General features: G+C 36.8%; 1 protein-coding gene across 6 annotated transcripts in view; it reads left to right on the plus strand.

Annotated features, from left to right (window-relative positions):
- ST13 (ST13 Hsp70 interacting protein) overlaps positions 1–16,639 on the plus strand; it is a 37,940-nt gene that overhangs the window by 12,110 nt on the left and 9,191 nt on the right. For 5 of the 6 annotated variants that reach the window (XM_072843813.1, XM_072843816.1, XM_072843811.1 and 2 more), the window contains exons 3-7: positions 837–912; positions 3,043–3,113; positions 7,152–7,218; positions 13,966–14,050; positions 14,188–14,298. In XM_072843813.1, the coding sequence (XP_072699914.1) occupies positions 837–912; positions 3,043–3,113; positions 7,152–7,218; positions 13,966–14,050; positions 14,188–14,298 (410 nt within the window). The remainder of the gene's footprint in view (positions 1–836; positions 913–3,042; positions 3,114–7,151; positions 7,219–13,965; positions 14,051–14,187; positions 14,299–16,639) is intronic. The other variant, XM_072843815.1, reaches the window with a different exon arrangement.

Here is a 16,639-nt window from a genome sequence, read left to right on the forward strand (position 1 = left end):
ACATTCTGATTTGGAATTATATGCCAAAGCATCTGATAGCTTGCATGTGATAGGGTCTCAACATATATTTTGTCATAGGGTAGGGTTTTGATTTTAGTATTTCGGGATTATAAAGAGTAGCATCCTAAGTAAATGGTTATACATAATTTATACTACTAGAGTTGAATGAATAGATGGGGGTACGTTGATTTGATATATTCTGTATGATACACAGCATTGTTAAATAGATGGAAATGCAGAGTTGTCTTATGTGTTGGGAATATATAATGGGATACACCAGAAAACACACTAGTTACTTCTGGGATGGGAAGGAAATTTGGTTTTCATCATGTATACCTTGAAATTCTTTGATTTCTCATTCTTTCTGTATAGTTTCATTATTCTTATTTGAAATTCCAAACTCAAAAACCCATGAAAATGTAAAGATTTTTAGTATATTTGCTTGGCAGTAAAGCATAATCTCAACATTCATTCCACTTATGAATGCTCAGACTTTATTTTGCAGAAATAATCATGGGTTGATGATCGGAAATTGTGGACCACAGTGCCTTTTGGAGGGTGCAACATCAGTATGGGTTATTAGCTTCCTAAAGTTCAGCATTTTTTAAATTCTAAAACTTGTTTAAAAGGTATGGAGGAGGCATTGAACCTATTCTTAATTTAAAAAGAAATGATAACAAAACTAAGACAAATTCACCGAAACAGGGAAAGAAAGGGCACATTAACATCTGCAATATAATGTATGTGAACAGCTTTTACGTAAGTTTTTATAAATTAGTATACATACTGGGTATGTTATTAAATATTGAACGCATTGTTTGCCTTCCCTTTGCTAGGAAGAAAAAACAGATAGTAAGAAGGCGGAGGAAAACATAAAGACAGACGAACCATCAAGTGAGGAAAGTGATCTAGGTGAGGAGATCGTAGTTAGTTTGTTACTTGATAATCTCGTGATAAAATCCTGTGCCAATTTTTACTAAATTGACTAAATCGGGGCTAATGGAAATGTAATATAGCTGAGCTACATATGAAGCAAAATTTTCTAGTGGCTACATTTAAAAAATAAAAATTAAACATGAAATTAACTCCATGTATCTAAACTAACAACATATCTGAAATATTAATATTTCAACATGTATTCAATATGGAAAAGTTTTTTCATACTGTTTTCAAAATCCAGAGTGTATTGTGTACTTACAGCAATTTCAGTGCAGATGTTAGATGTTATATTTTTGTTGAAAATATGTGAATAACTGAATATCTGTATTCAGAGTTAATGAAATTTGTGGTTGGGTTACATATCCAAGTTCTAATACATGTAAAAGTTTTCCAGTAACTGAATCAAATACCAGAAAATTATTTTCCTTTTACTACTTGCATCCACATTGATAAATCTTGTTGATTTTAGAAGAAATGATATGCCAGGAGTTGGGTTATTTTTTGTCTGATAGTTTTTTATTTTTAAGACTTTTTTTTTATTCATGAGAGAGGCAGAGACACAGAGGGAAGAGAAGCAGGCTCCATGCAAGGAGCCTGATGCAGAACTCGACTGGAACCCTGGGATCAGGCCCTGAGCCAAAGGCACACACTCAACCGCTGAGCCACCCAGGTGTCCCTTGTCTGGCGAGTTTTTTTTAGGCTGCAAACTGACAAAAATCTTTGCTTAAATTTAGAAGTCCTTTGAGACTACAAATATATATTCCAGTTATTAATTGGGCAATCCCTTAATTAATACTCTGTCTAAAAGCTAAAGAAAAGTACTTGGAATTTTTAAAATTTTATATCAGTTGATCTTCGCTACTGTTAGAGCTTCTTTGGGGGTTTAATCTTTCACTTTTTGTAAAATATCTTTTTGAATATTGTAATTTTCCAACAATTTCTAGAACTGTGATAATATCTTACCAACTCTTCATCCAAAAGCATTTTTTGTGTATGAATGAATTCATTTTGTGAATGAATTTTTATTGTTAGACTAAGTTACAAAGTAGTTCCTGTTAAAAATTGACTAAAATTTTTTTGTTTGATAGAAATTCGGATTTCAGGCAGCTAATTTCAGTTTCATTCTTTTTTGTTTTTTTTTTTTTAAGTTTATTTATTTAATCTCTACACCCAGAGTGGGGCTTGAACTCATAACTCTGAGATCAAGAGTCACATACTCTTCTGATTGAGGCAACCAGGCACCCCTCAGTTACATTCTTAAAATTTTGACAGCAGGAAGCGTTAAATTCACTCTGCTAAAAATGTCCCAATATCATGTTATTGTGAAAAGTTTTTTTTTTTTTTTTAAGATTTTTTTATTTATTTAATCACGAGAGACAGGGTGGGGGGCACAGGCAGAGAGAGAAGCAGGCTCCACGCAGGGAGCCCGACCTGGTACTCGATCCGAGGTCCCCAGGATCAGGCCCTGGGCTGAAGGCGGCATTAAATCGCTGAACCACCGGGGTTGCCCGAAAAGTGTTTTTATATTGAAATTATTTTGTTTTGCTTTGCTGTAGTAATTGTAGTTGTCCATCATGAAATTTATGACATCTCTTTCTAAAAGTTTCTTTTGTGGTTTTGGTTATAGTGCTAGCTTTTGGGTTTGATGCTGCATCAGCATTGTGCCTTTATTTTTAAATTAAAATTTATTTCTAAAATATTTCATTATGATTTATATCATCACTATAATTTGTACTATCTGCATAAAATATTTTTTAAAACATTACATTGTTGTGTAGAATAAAATATTTGAACCAAATCATTTGTTGAACTAAATTGGTGTGGCTGTGTAAGACTAGAAACAATGCCCTTGCCAACATTCTCACTACAAGACAGTGATAAATGCCAATGATGCGACAGTTAAAGTGAAATGTAATCTCAACTAAACAATAAAGTAGCATTTAATAGGGAAATATTTTATAGTTGCATCTGTTTAAATAACAGAGTAAAATACCTCACTTACCAGTTGGAATAACCATAGTTCATTAGATTTTGATGGTCTCATGTGGCTAGTGGATGCTGTATTGGACAGCACAGGTCTTACCATTTTCTTAACTTTGGCAGAAATTGACAATGAAGGTGTAATTGAACCAGATACTGATGCTCCTCAAGAAATGGGAGATGAAAATGTAGAGGTAAGTTCAATGGCTTATTTTCTGCTTGTTGTAAGGAATGTGAAGGTCCTACCAGTGATTTATGACATAATTCTGCCAGGAAAAACACATATTAAATCCTTCTCTGACTTAAGGTATTTAGGAAAGCATTTTAGTAATAAACTAAAAGTTGTGAAAGTTGCCCTCCATTTTTATTTATTTTATTTTAAAGATTTTATTTTTAAGCAGTATACCCAACATGGGACTCGAACTTGTGATCCCAAGATCAAGAGTCACATGCTCCACTGACTGAGCCAGCCAGGAACTCCCCTCCCATTATTTTTAATCATATTCTCTGGAACCATCTCTGAAATCTTTGTTACATTGTTTACCTGTTTTTTCAGTTTGCATCTATTTTGACTACTCTTTAGACTACAGAATTCACCTAACACTTACATTTAGAAATAGAATTGCTTATTAATGGGGTGTCTTAAGACCAAATTGTTTTTCCAAAAAAATGGTTTTGTCACAATGGGTATAGTATTACCCTCAAGGTAGTGAAAATTGGTTCTTGGGAGGGGTTTGCAGAAAACTTAGATATTACAGTGGTTAAGGATCTCCTAAAGGGTCATAACATACATGCAGTGTATCTGTGTGGTGTTAAAATGGAGTGAGGGAGTATTAAAAAATGTCTCAGATGGCTCTTTGGGGGTTGATAATGAAAAAAGGCTTCAGTGAATAATACTGAAATAGTGTAATAGTGGTTTAGTCCATGTCCTCACTGACATTTGGTACTATCAGATTTCATCTTTGCCAGTCTTACTGTGTGAAATAGTATGTCCTCGTGGCCTTTAAGTTGTGTTTTTCTAATTTCTAATGAAGTTGAGCATATTTTAATGTTTATTGATCATTCACGGGTATTTGTGAAGTCCTGTTGTGACTTTCCCCATTTTTCTTCTGGGTTGTCTTTTTTTGATTTATAGTTCATTTTATATTCTAGAGACTAACAATTTGTCATCTATATGTGCTTCACATATTTTTTGCTAGTTTATGGCTTGTCTTTGCTTTATGTCATCTTAATAAACAGTTTTTTAGTACAGTTAAATAATTTTTATATATTATGCTTTGTTACCTCAAGGTTATAATTGCTAATAATCATTTTTGCTTCTGAAATTATATATGTTAGCCTTTCACCTTTAATATATGTGTCAGTACTATTAAAGAATTCCTTTCCTCACCAATTCCAAAATACACTGTTTCCATGTGTGTGTGAGCCAATTCTGGTGTTCTGTTCTCCTTGTCTTTATTCATGTGCTAATGACACATTATCTTATTTGGCTGTATGTTAAGTCTTGTTATCTGATAGGGGGACCTCCAACAATTTAGGATTATTTTGGCTATTTTGTTGACCTTTTTCCATATAAATTTTAGAATATCAATCTCACTCCCCGCCCCAGAATTGCATTAAATCTAAAATCAAGTTAGGGAGAAGATACAGCTCACTATTGTGATTACCCATGAATGTGTTCCAATTTTCAGGCCTTTTCTCCTGTTTGTAAATAATTTATTAGTGTTTTCTCCATAGAGATCATGTGCATCTTCAAGAATACATATAGGTACTTTTGTCACTGTTTGTGAAAGGAATTTTTAAAAACTATGTATTCTATTGATGCCCTGTCACTTTGATATGTCTAGGTTTATAACATTGTATATGTGCTACCTGGGATTTATTGAGCATTTTAAATTCCAGGGTTAACTTTCTTTAATTCTGGAACATTTGGAACATTTTCATCTGGTATCTTTTAATTACTGCCACTTCCCATTCTCTCTACTGTCATTCTGGAGTTCTATGTAGGGACTTTTTCACTATTTAATTCCATTTCCTTATAACTGCTGGATTATGTATGCATTCAGTCCGTGGTCTGTTGATGTTTGAATTTGAATGCTTAGGTTTTCCATTTTTAGGTCTTGCTTGGATTCATTTTAAAGTATACTGGTTCTTTATGAGTCCCTTCTTGCGCATTTTCAGAACTTGTCTTTATTCTCTTAAACACATTGAAATCTTTGTCAACTCTTCCTGGTGATACTCTTATTTTTCCTGACTCTTGCTCATTGAGGAGGTTCTTTGTTTACTTGTGGATGGTGTGTGTACACATGTGTGTGTATTTTGATGACGCACATATGTGTGTTGGAATTTTGATGAGTTCTTTGACATTTCACCTGGAAAAGTTTTTGAGGCCTGGGTACGAGTATTCCTCCAAAGAGGAAAGTGTTTGCTTCCAGCAGGATTGTGAATTGGAGCTACCAAGTCAAGGACCACTTATAAATTCTCAGCATGGTTTTTTGTTGTTGTTTGTATGACTATACGAGTAATGGGAATTCCGTTTGAAAGCCTGGCTTGGGATCCCTGGGTGGCGCAGCGGTTTGGCGCCTGCCTTTGGCCCAGGGGCGCGATCCTGGAGACCCGGGATCGAATCCCACGTCGGGCTCCCGGTGCATGGAGCCTGCTTCTCCCTCTGCCTGTGTCTCTGCCTCTCTCTCTCTCTCTGTGACTATCATAAATAAATTAAAAAAATAAAATAAAATCTTAAAAAAAAAAAAAAAGAAAGAAAGCCTGGCTTATCATTATGAGTTTATAGGGGAATTTTTTTTCTTCTTGCTACTGGGCTGTACCTTTCTTTGGGACAGGTTTATTTTTGGTTTGCTATTATGCTTATTGGTATAGGCATTTGGGATTCCAGATTTATTGGAGAGTGATTAGATAACATGCATTCTCTTCACTTGAATCTAGATTTTGTGTGTCCTGCATTACATTTGAAAATAGAATTGTGTGGTCACCAAGTTTGACACCTGCTGGAAGGGTGAAAGCAGATGGAGCACTTGGCTCCCGTATCAGACTTCAAGTCTTCATTTAATCTTGTTCTTTGAGGATTTCTACATTAAGTGAAAGATGGCTTTACACTTGCTTAGGGCATCATGTGTACCATATTATTGACAAACTGAAGTTGTCCTTTTTAACATTTTTTTTAATTTGCCTTTGTAGATTGTCTTACTATCTGGTAAAGTGTGTTTTTTTTTTTTTTTCTTTTAAAACGAGTTTTAAACTTAATAGAAATTTTTGTTGGAATTACTTCAAATTTATTGAGTAACTTGGTTAGGATGAAGTATTAAAAAAAAGTCTTTTCCATGAACAGAGTATATACATCTTGTGTTCTTTAATAGAATTTTACTCCTCCCCCCCTTTGAAAGTCTTACATGTTCTTAGAATGGTATCTTGTTCTGTCCTATTTTGTAACTGATTTTTGCTGATGTGGAGAACTCTTGGTTTTTTTATGTTGTTTCTGAGGACTTTATTGAAAAAATTTTTTTAGTATATTTAATAACCTGTCAGTTCTATTGGGTTTTATAGGTAAACTTGAAGACAGCTTTGTGTTTCCTTCCAATTCTTACACCTGTCAGATCATTTTCTTAATGAATTAGCCAGGACCAGTAATATTTTACAGAGTGGTTGATGATAGAATAGATCTTTTTGCCTTTTAAGAAACTGCTTAACTTCAATTTAGATGGGATGTTTCTTAAAAGTTTTTGTTACTAATGGTCTTTGTATCGTCAGCATCTTGTACAGTGTTCTGTACAGTTATAGGTACTCAGTAGAGGTTTGTTGGAACAAAAGAATGAGACATTTCACTTAAAATTCAAGTCTAATAGGAAGTAGTTTTAGTAGTTTTGGTTACATGTTTACAAGGAGATTGAGTTGCAGTATTTGTGTTTAACTAGAAAGGAAGTGGTGGAATAAGGCAAGAAAATCCTGCTTAGGTTGGTTGGGATGGAGGGAAGCAAAGGTCATGTCTACAGTAAAGGGTAGGGAGTGAAATTTTTTTGCTTATTATGAAAGATTAAAGCTCATCCTATGTAATTTCTTACTAAGCTTACACCATAGTTATCCTCTTGCTCCCTGGAGACTAGAGAAAAATGAATGAAAATGGGGGTTGTGTCTACCCCATCCCTAAAAAAGCCCAAGCTCCTTTCTTCTCTTTGCTTTCTCTGTTACTTCTAAGTTGACCTACAATTTCCCCCTAGATAACCGAGGAAATGATGGATCAGGCAAATGATAAAAAAGTGGCTGCCATTGATGCCCTAAATGATGGTGAGTGATTTTTTTTTTCCTCTTTGCTATATTTCTATGATAGTCTGAATATTCTCTTTTTCCCTGCAGCAACCGTTAAATAGTGGGAAGGTGGAAAGGAACTTAAATTTATTCAGTATCTTAGACTGGAAAAGAAAGCCTCCTGTTCTCTATGCACCCCTTGACAAAAAGGTTGAAATCATTCAGGTATCATTTACCCTACCTCAGGGGACAGATGCATCCTGATGTAACTGAGACTCCTTTCCTGACTAATTCTGGTGTTTGTCCACTGAGAAGAAGAGGCTTTAAAAAGTTGAACATGTTTCCATAAAAGTAATATTATTAGAACAGTGGCTCTGAACTTTTTCCATAGCAAACACCCTTGACAAATGATCTCTGTTGGCATAACGTTCTTGTTCTAATCTGTGTGTGTGAGATTCTCTTCAAAAACTCCTTTCAGAATGGGAGAATGCTGGTATTAGTAAGCATAACGTTTAATCAGTTACAGTTTGTAAGAACAAATCATTTCTTAGCTTGCATACTATGCAGACTCCTTCATAGCTTTGTGGTGGCATGTCACTGTACCATTGTGGGAGAACTGATGTCTAATGCTGATGTGCATTCAGACTTTATCCGTAGACTTAGAATATGACTAAAGTTTTAGAAGTTCAGTATTTGATTGCTATTCCAACTTGGCAAATCACATTCACTTTTCTTTTTTTGTAATCTTACCACCTCCTGAGTTTAGGTCATTATCACATATTTATGCCATTGCGTTAGCTTTAATAGTTTGCCTTCCTGAAATGTTTGTTTATTGCTTTCTATTCACTGTCTCTAGATTATTCTTAGAACCACTTTTTATTTTTACACATTCCCTTGCTTGTAATCTCTGACTAGCTTTTTGCATACTTTTTGAGGATCTTCATCATAGCATTAGACCTGCTAGAGTCAGGTTCCATATATTGCCTTCCCAACCTTGTTCTCTTCTTTTTGAATATTAACCTTCCATTACAGCCAGACCTTACTGTCCTAGAATTTTCCTACACTTGTGCTCTGCTGCTTCTTTCTAAAGCTCTTCTTTGCCTGTTTCAGCTTTTAATTCATACCCATCAATTGATCCCAGTTACTTCTCTTCCTGACCATTCCTTTTCCACACTAATCTTTTAATTTTGCTACTACTTAAGATTTCTATTCATCCAACATTTATTTTGTGCCTACTTACCTGACAGTTTTATTATGTTTTAACGTGCACTGTTTCATTAATACCTTGTACTGCTCCCATTTCACAGGTTAATGTGAGGGCCCAGATGGGTTTTGACTTGTGCAGGATCTTACTGTGCCATAGTGTCAACTCATTATTTTTTTTTCAACTCATTATTTTTGTCATTTATTTTGGCATATTGTCTTGTATTTTTTAAATTCATTTTATTTATTACCTAGCAATTTTTTAATGAAAATGAAGCTGTTACCACCACCCAAAGAGTCATGTTCTTGTTTTTCCACGTTTCTAAGCCATGTTCATGTATAAATTTAACTTAGTTCTAATTTTATTCTATTTTGTTAAAGATTTATTAACTTATTTGAGAGAGAGAGAGAGAGAGCACGAGCAGGAGGGACAGACGATCTCAAGTGAATTCCATGCTGAGCATGGAGCCTGACAAGTGGCTTGATCCCAGGACCCTGAGATCATGACCTGAGCCAAAACCAGGAGTTAAACACTTAACCAACTGCACCCCTAGGTTAAGTTTTAATTTTAGAATTAGGCATGCCTGGGTGGCTCAGCGGTTGAGCGCCTCCCTTCGGCCCAGGGCATGATCCTGGAATCCTTGGATCGAGTCCCACATCGGGCTCCCTACATGGAGCCTGCTTCTCTCTCTGCCTCTCTGTCTCTCTCAGGAACAAATAATAAATAAATTGAAAAAAATTATTTTAGAATTAGTACAATTTATAGTATATTCTAATGGGATAAAACATTAGTATTCTAAGCCAGGGATTGTAGATTCAGGCCCTACCTGGAGTTAGGCAGAAATAAAATTAAATAGGCAAAGTGCCTGCATTTGAATCCCAAGTTCTGATATGTACCAGCTAGGTAAACTTAGAGAACTCACTCTGTCTCTGCTTCTTGTTTCCTCTTTTTTCTTTTTAAACAATTTTTTTAAGGTTTTATATTATTTGAGAGAGAGAGCTTGTGTGCCTTTGAGCAGGGGGGAGGGATACAGGGAGAGAGGGAGAAAGAGAATCTCAAGCAAACTCCTCACTGAATGTGGAGCTTTATCACGTAATCCTGAGATCATGAGCTGAGCTAAAACTGAGTTGGACCCTTATCCCACTGAGCCACCCAGACACCCGTTTCCTCCTTTGTAAGGTAAGGATAATGGTACCTACCTACTATATTGAGTTATGAGGAGTAAGTGAATAAATGTGTGTAATGTATGTAGAATAGTATCTGGCACCATTCTTATTATTAAGGTACTGGTGTTACTAAAGTGTCGATATTTGTAATTCAAGACCTTAGTAAGTCTTTCTAGCTGTCATGTTAGTAGCAACATTATGCTTTTTCAGTGTAGTATATATTTTTAAGACTTACATGTTCTAGGGCAGCTCAGGTGGCTCAGCGGTTTAGCACCTCTTTTCAGCCCTGGAGACCCAGGATCGAGTCCCACGTCGGGCTCCCTGTGTGGAGCCTGCTTCACCATCTGCCTGCGTCTCTGCCTCTCTATCTCTCTCATGAATAAATAAATTAAAAAAAAAAAAACCTTACATGTTTTAGGCAATGTTTTATTTTTTAAAAATTTAAAAAGATTCTTATTTATTGGAGAGAGAGAGTATGTGCATGCAGGAGTGGGGGAAGAGGCAGAGAGGGTGAGGAAGAAAGCTGACTCCCCACTGAGCAGGGAGCCTTAATGCTCAGGGCCCCTGGGATCATGACCTGAGCCAGAGGCAGACACTTAACTGATGGAACCTTCCCCCCTTCCCCCAGGTACCCCTAGGCAGTGTTTTAGATGCTGGATATACAGTGACAAAAACAGACCAAGTTCTTTATCTCATGGACGTCCCATATATTATTACTGGGGAAGAAAAGCAAATTTATAATTTAATGTTAGGTGGTAATAAGTGCAATGAAATAAAATAGAGATGAGTAGAAGAATAGTCAGTAGTTGAGGCTATATTTGGTAAAGGGTGATCAGAAAAACATAGGATGAAGTGAAAGTGAGCAAGCCATGTGAGGGAGAGCCTTTGAGGCAGAGGGAAGAAAGTACAAAGGCTAATTGGGAGAGCCTAAGGGGTTATTACATAATCCTGTAACAGCAGAAAGGGCTTGCCTGGAGTGTGGGGAGTATAAGGGGGTAAGAATGGTAGAGTTGAGGTCATGGAAACACATTGGAGTGGGAGTGGTGGTGGGAAGGTAGTGAAGAGGCTAGATCACTAAAAAGCTTTGTAGATCATACTAAGACTTAAAATTTTATCCATAAGTATGAAGGAGGCCATTGAGGTGTTTTTGGGGGGGAGGGGAGGTGGTTCTTGAGTAGGAGAACTTCTTCCTGAGATGAATTTACTTTTGATCAGCTTCTAAGGGCAAATAAGGGTTATGTTCATTACAGGAGAACAAGGTAAACATGAATTGATGGGCCAGAGATAATACTAAGAAAATAACTGAGAGGGGAGCAGGGAGAGCTGGAGGAGTCTGGAAGTCAGTTAGACAGTCATGTAGGTGTTTACCCCCGTGTAGGAGAGATGGAAGGAAGGTTGTATAGAAGTCTTCAGTTGTTGGTATATTTCTAAAAAAGTCAGGGCAAGCCAAAGCTGCCCACTAGAGGAGTTAACACATCTCACAATAATGGACCAGTTTTAGTATTCTTGCTGTTCTTGTCATTATCTGGAAGTAGCTTATCAAGTGTAGCCTTGAGCACAGAAGATGGGGTTCTCAATCAGTTAGGCTCCCCCTAGGAAACTGAAGGTGCATTTTCACAATCCCACAGAGAGAATGCAAGAAATTGAGTCCACGTGGTTAATGATGATAACCTGGATATTAAGGCAAAGGTTCCCAGACTTCTCTGTTCATAATGCTTTTACTGTCCTGACTTTTTTTTTTTTTTTTTTTTAAGATTTTTTTATTTATTCATGAGAGACACAGCGAGAGAGGGGCACAGACACAGGCAGAGGGAGAAGCAGGCTCCATGCAAGGAGCCTGACTTGGGACTCAATCCCGGGTCTCCAGGATCACACCCTGGACTGAAGGCGGCACTAAACCACTGAGCCACCCGGGCCTACCCTGTCTTGACTTTTTTTGAGCTTTTAAGCCAAAAGAAAAGCATAAGACTTTCATTGATAATTTAGTTAGGTCCAATTTAGTGTCTGTGTTATAACAAGTTAGTGATTGGAAGATAATATACACAAATTGAAAAATATGTATTTAATCTTATCCTTAACCATATATATTTTCTAATAAGACATATGTGTTGGGCACTAAACAGCTTCTCAAATCTTGGCATCATATTGGACACTGCCACCTTTATTTCCTGTTACACATCTGTTTTTCTACAGTTCTTGCTTTTATTTTTCCCATCATAACAATAAGTAAAAACAATTTTTCAAGGATACCATCAAAACGAATGTAGTGGTGCAATATTTAAACTGTGAACTATATCAAGTGAGTAGTTCATGCAGTGCTAACTCTCCTGTGGCCCTTTGGTTGCAGTGCAGAAACCTCAGGACTAGGGTGGTAAGATTATAGGGCATGGTTAGATGGTTAGATTTTTTTTTTTTTTTTAATGTATTTCAGGAGAGGGGCACAAGGGACAGGAGTTAAAGGGAGAGAACCTCAAGCAGACTCTGCTGAGTGCGGGCCAGACACACCATGGGGCTCAAACCTCACAACCCTAAGATCATGACTTGAGCTGAAATCAGGAGTCAGATGCTTAAACAACTGAGCCACCCAGGAGTGTTTAGATTCTAGGTATATTTTGAAAGTAAAGATAAAAGGATTTAGGTTTTACATTGGGGCATTGAAAATAACTCCCAAGATTTGGGCTTTGAGGTAGATCAGGAATTAGCCAAACTATATCCTTCTGTTTTTGTAAAAATGTAACAAAATAGCTATACCCATTGTTTGTGTTGTGTATGGCTGCTTCCCCACTCAGCAGTAGAGTTGAATAGTTAGGATTGTTATGGTCTGCAAAGCCTAAATAATTCTTATGTGGCCCTTTCCAGAAAGTTTGCTGATCTCTAAACTAGATTCAGTGGAGGAGCTATTTATTTAGTTGATCATAAAAGAATGAGAAATAGATTTTATAGATGGAGTTGGAATTAAGAGTTCAGTTTTGAACATGGTAGGTGTGAATTGCTTATTAGGCATCCAAGTGTAATAGGCATCTGTAGTAGTACCTAATAAACCTCAGCATTCTTCTCTGTTTTATGAGTTCTGTTAAGGTCCTTTACAGATGGACTAGCTGGGTAAATGTATTTTCCAAAGTGAATTGTGACATTTATTTAAAAATTCTGTGTTTGTTTTATCTCCCCGTGTTTCCTATGTCGAGTTAGACTTCATGCAAAGAAATATTCTACTCGTATGTTTTATTTGTTGAATGACTTCACTGAAGGCAAAAATACATGAAGCGGCTAACTGTGAGAATAAGATACAATAAATGAATTTAAAATGTGGATTATGTGTTTTTCATGAATTCTAGGTTTCTTAAATTTTTAGATCATCCCTGTGAATTCAAATTGTATTTTTTTTTTTTTTTTAACCAGCCCTGTAAATTTAGTATGAGTACTTTTTCCTTTATGGGTTTAATTTTATCCTTTCGGGCAGCCCAGGTGCTTTAGCGGTTTAGCACCGCCTTCAGCCCAGGGCGTGATCCTGGAGTCCCGGGATCGAGTCCTATGTTGGGCTCCCTGCATGGAGCCTGCTTCTCCCTCTGCCTGTGTCTCTGCCTCTCTCTGTGTGTGTGCCTCTTGTGAATAAATAAAAATAAATCTTTAAAAAAATAATTTTATCCTTTTATTTTTTCTTTTAAAAACAAGGTCATAAATCCTACTAAGAATGCAGTATTCTACTATTATGGGGTTATATATTCAAAAATTATCTGTATGGGCATCTGGGTAGCTCTGTCAGGTAGCTACCTTCAGCTAAGGGTCCCAGGGTCCTGGGATCTACTTCACCCCCTCCCCTGAGCTCACACTAGCTTGCATGCTCTGTCTCTCTCAAACAAAATCTTAAAAAAAAAAAAAATGTCTCTGTTTTGAGTGATTTACCATATACGTATGGTAAGGCTTGCTTTGAAGAGCCATTTTTGGTTTTATTGTTATTTTTTAAGATTGTCTTTATTTAGAGAGTGTGTATAGGGAGGGGCAGAGGAAGAGAGAATCCCAAATTCCATGCTGAGTGGGGAGTCAGATGCATGGCCTGATTTGAAATCAAGAGCTGGATGTTTAACTGAGCCAACCAGGCATCCCTGAGGAGCCGTGCTGTTTTTGTATGTTAACTTAGAAATTAGTGGTTGGTTTTTTTGTTTTTTAAAAAAATTTTACATTTATTCATGAGAGACAGAGAGGCAGAGACATACATAGCAGAGGGATAAGCAGGATCCTTGCGGGGAGCCTGATGTGGGACTCGATCCCAGGACTCCAGGATCACGCCCTGAGCCAAAGGCAGACACTCAACCACTGAGCCACCCATGTGCCCCATAGGTTTGTTTTGAAGAATGTGAAAGATTAAGGGATCAGTAATTTATCTTAATTTTTTTTCCTCAACTTGTTTTACTGTAGGTGAACTACAGAAAGCCATTGACTTGTTCACAGATGCCATCAAACTAAATCCTCGCTTAGCCATTTTGTATGCCAAGAGAGCCAGGTGAGAACTATAAACAAAAAAACATCCCTCTAGTGAAGAGTTTTTGCTCATTTATTTAAATAGAATGTTCTTGTGGAGTTCCCAAAGGCGTTATTGTTTGAAATGAATACTTTTTAATATCACACTTATTTTTTTAGTGTCTTCATCAAATTACAGAAGCCAAATGCTGCCATTCGAGACTGTGACAGAGCTATCGAAATAAATCCTGATTCAGCGCAGCCTTACAAGTGGCGAGGGAAAGCACACAGGTAAACAATGGAGTTTCATTATTTTGAGAACTTCTAAAATTTAAATTTCATTGTTTAATATGCTTTGGAAAAAAGTGAAATTGCCTAAGGATTTAATTTCAAAGTGAGATGTGCTCAATATGAAGAATTGAGAGAGAATAAAAAACAAAGTAAAAATTCTTTTTATTTCTTCAAAGAAAACTACTGTTTAATAGCTTTTGACTGTTATAGCCAAATTTAAGGTAAGGATCAAAAATTACTTCTAAGAAAGAGCATGACCTTCAGATTTTCTCTTATTTTTTTTTTTTCTCTTATTTTTAGATTTGCTTTGTGTAACCTAACATTAAAGAATATGTTCTAGAAGAAGAAATTCCTTAGTCTGTCGGTCTGTTTGTTTGTTTATTTATTTATTTATTTATGATAGTCACACAGAGAGAGAGAGAGGCAGAGACACAGGCAGAGGGAGAAGCAGGCTCCATGCACCGGGAGCCTGATGTGGGATTCGATCCCGGGTCTCCAGGATCGCGCCCTGGGCCAAAGGCAGGCGCTAAACCACTGCACCACCCAGGGATCCCCAAATTCCTTAGTCTTAAACTACTTTAGTTGCTGTTAGGTAGATCACCTGAAAACACAGGAAAAGAAGACAATAAAGAGGTGAATTTATCCTAGATTAGACATTATTTCTGGAAATGAAAATGTTATACAAGTGAGTATTGGTGGCTTGAGGATGAGATTTCCAGTGACATTTACATGTTACATGGATTGGAAAGGAACTGCCCTTCAAGTGTGGATGGAAATGAGATGGATATGCTTGGGACAGCTGTATTAAGTTACTCAAAAAAGGAGCTCTAATGATTATGAAGACGCATGTCAAAGGTAGAGGAAAAAGGTTAGGATAAGATGTATTAATGCTCTGGGTGTCAGAAAGCTTATGCATTGCTATTGATCATCCAGAGACTGTGGTTATCTTTGATTGCATTTTCTTTGCCTGCCCCCCTTTCCTTCTTTCCTTTAATTTTTTTATTTCTTTGCCTTCCAGTACAAGGTAGATGAGCTCATCTTGTGTTTTGCTTCTCCCAGATTCAGAATTAACCATTTCTCTAAGAAACCAGGTTCATTTTGTGAGGATTATATTTATAGAAAATAAAGTTTAGCCCTAGGTGTGTTCGTTCCTCCGGGATACCATTACTTATGTCATTACAGTGAACCGAGTTAGAAAAAACACATTTTATTTATTTGTGAGAGAGCGTGCTAATGGGTATGAGCAGAGGGAGAGGGAAAAGCAGACTCCCTACTGGGCAGGGAACTGGACTCTGGCCCAATATCAAGATCTTGGGATTAGGACCTGAGCCAAAAGCAGACACTTCCCCAACTGAGCCACCCAGATGCCCTAGAAAAAACATCTTTTAAACAATGATTTTAAGGGAAAAAGTGGAAATTTGGGGTTTTCCAATTAAAATTCAATATTAAATATTTTTCCTTTTATTTTGCTTTTTTTTTTTTAAGATTTTATTTATTCATGGGAAACACAGAGTCAGAGACACAGAGTGAGAAGCAGGCTCCATATAGAGAGCTCGACGTGGGACTTGATCCTCTGTCTCCAGAATCATGCCCCGGGCTGAAGGTGGTGCTAAACCGCTGAGCTGCCCAGGGTGCCGCTATTTTGCATTTTTTAACACTATTCTAGACTCAAAATCTTTACTCATAATATATTTACTTGTGTTACTGTATGATAACATAAGATTGTTTTATAATCCTATTTTGAAATAATATTCTAAGTATTATAATCCTATTTTGAAATAATATTCTAAGTAAAGTTTTATATGTTGTGTTTTGTATGTTGCAGCTTTTATCCTTAGAGTATATTCCACTTAAGATACACAGTCAAAATATTGTTGCTGTTTTTTAAAATTTTTAATTTATTTTTTCATGAGAGAAGCAGGCTCCTGACAGGGAGCCAGATGCGGGACTCTATCCCCGGACCCTGGGATCATGCCACGACCTGAGCTGAAGGCAGATGCTCAAGCGCTGAGCCACCCAGGCGTCCCAAAAATACTGTTTTAAAAATTACCTGACTTTTGGAGAGCTTGGGTGATTTCGGTTCAGTCGTGATCTTCGCGTCGTGGGAGAGAGTCTGCTTCAGATTCTTCTTCTCCCTCTTCCCTTCCCCCTGTTTTCCTACCTGCACACACACTAAATAAATACATACATACATACACCATAAATAAATGCATGTATGTGTATGTTCCTTTTTTTCCTGTATGGTTTATGCTCTGTGTGGTAAACAACCTTTTTTTATTCCAGTCTTTTCTGGTTAATTTTCTTCACATATATAAAATATTTGCATATTTAAGGAGTCAAA

Source organism: Canis lupus, chromosome 11, assembly GCF_048164855.1.
Source record: "Canis lupus baileyi chromosome 11, mCanLup2.hap1, whole genome shotgun sequence".
Classification (NCBI taxonomy): Eukaryota; Metazoa; Chordata; class Mammalia; order Carnivora; family Canidae; genus Canis; species Canis lupus.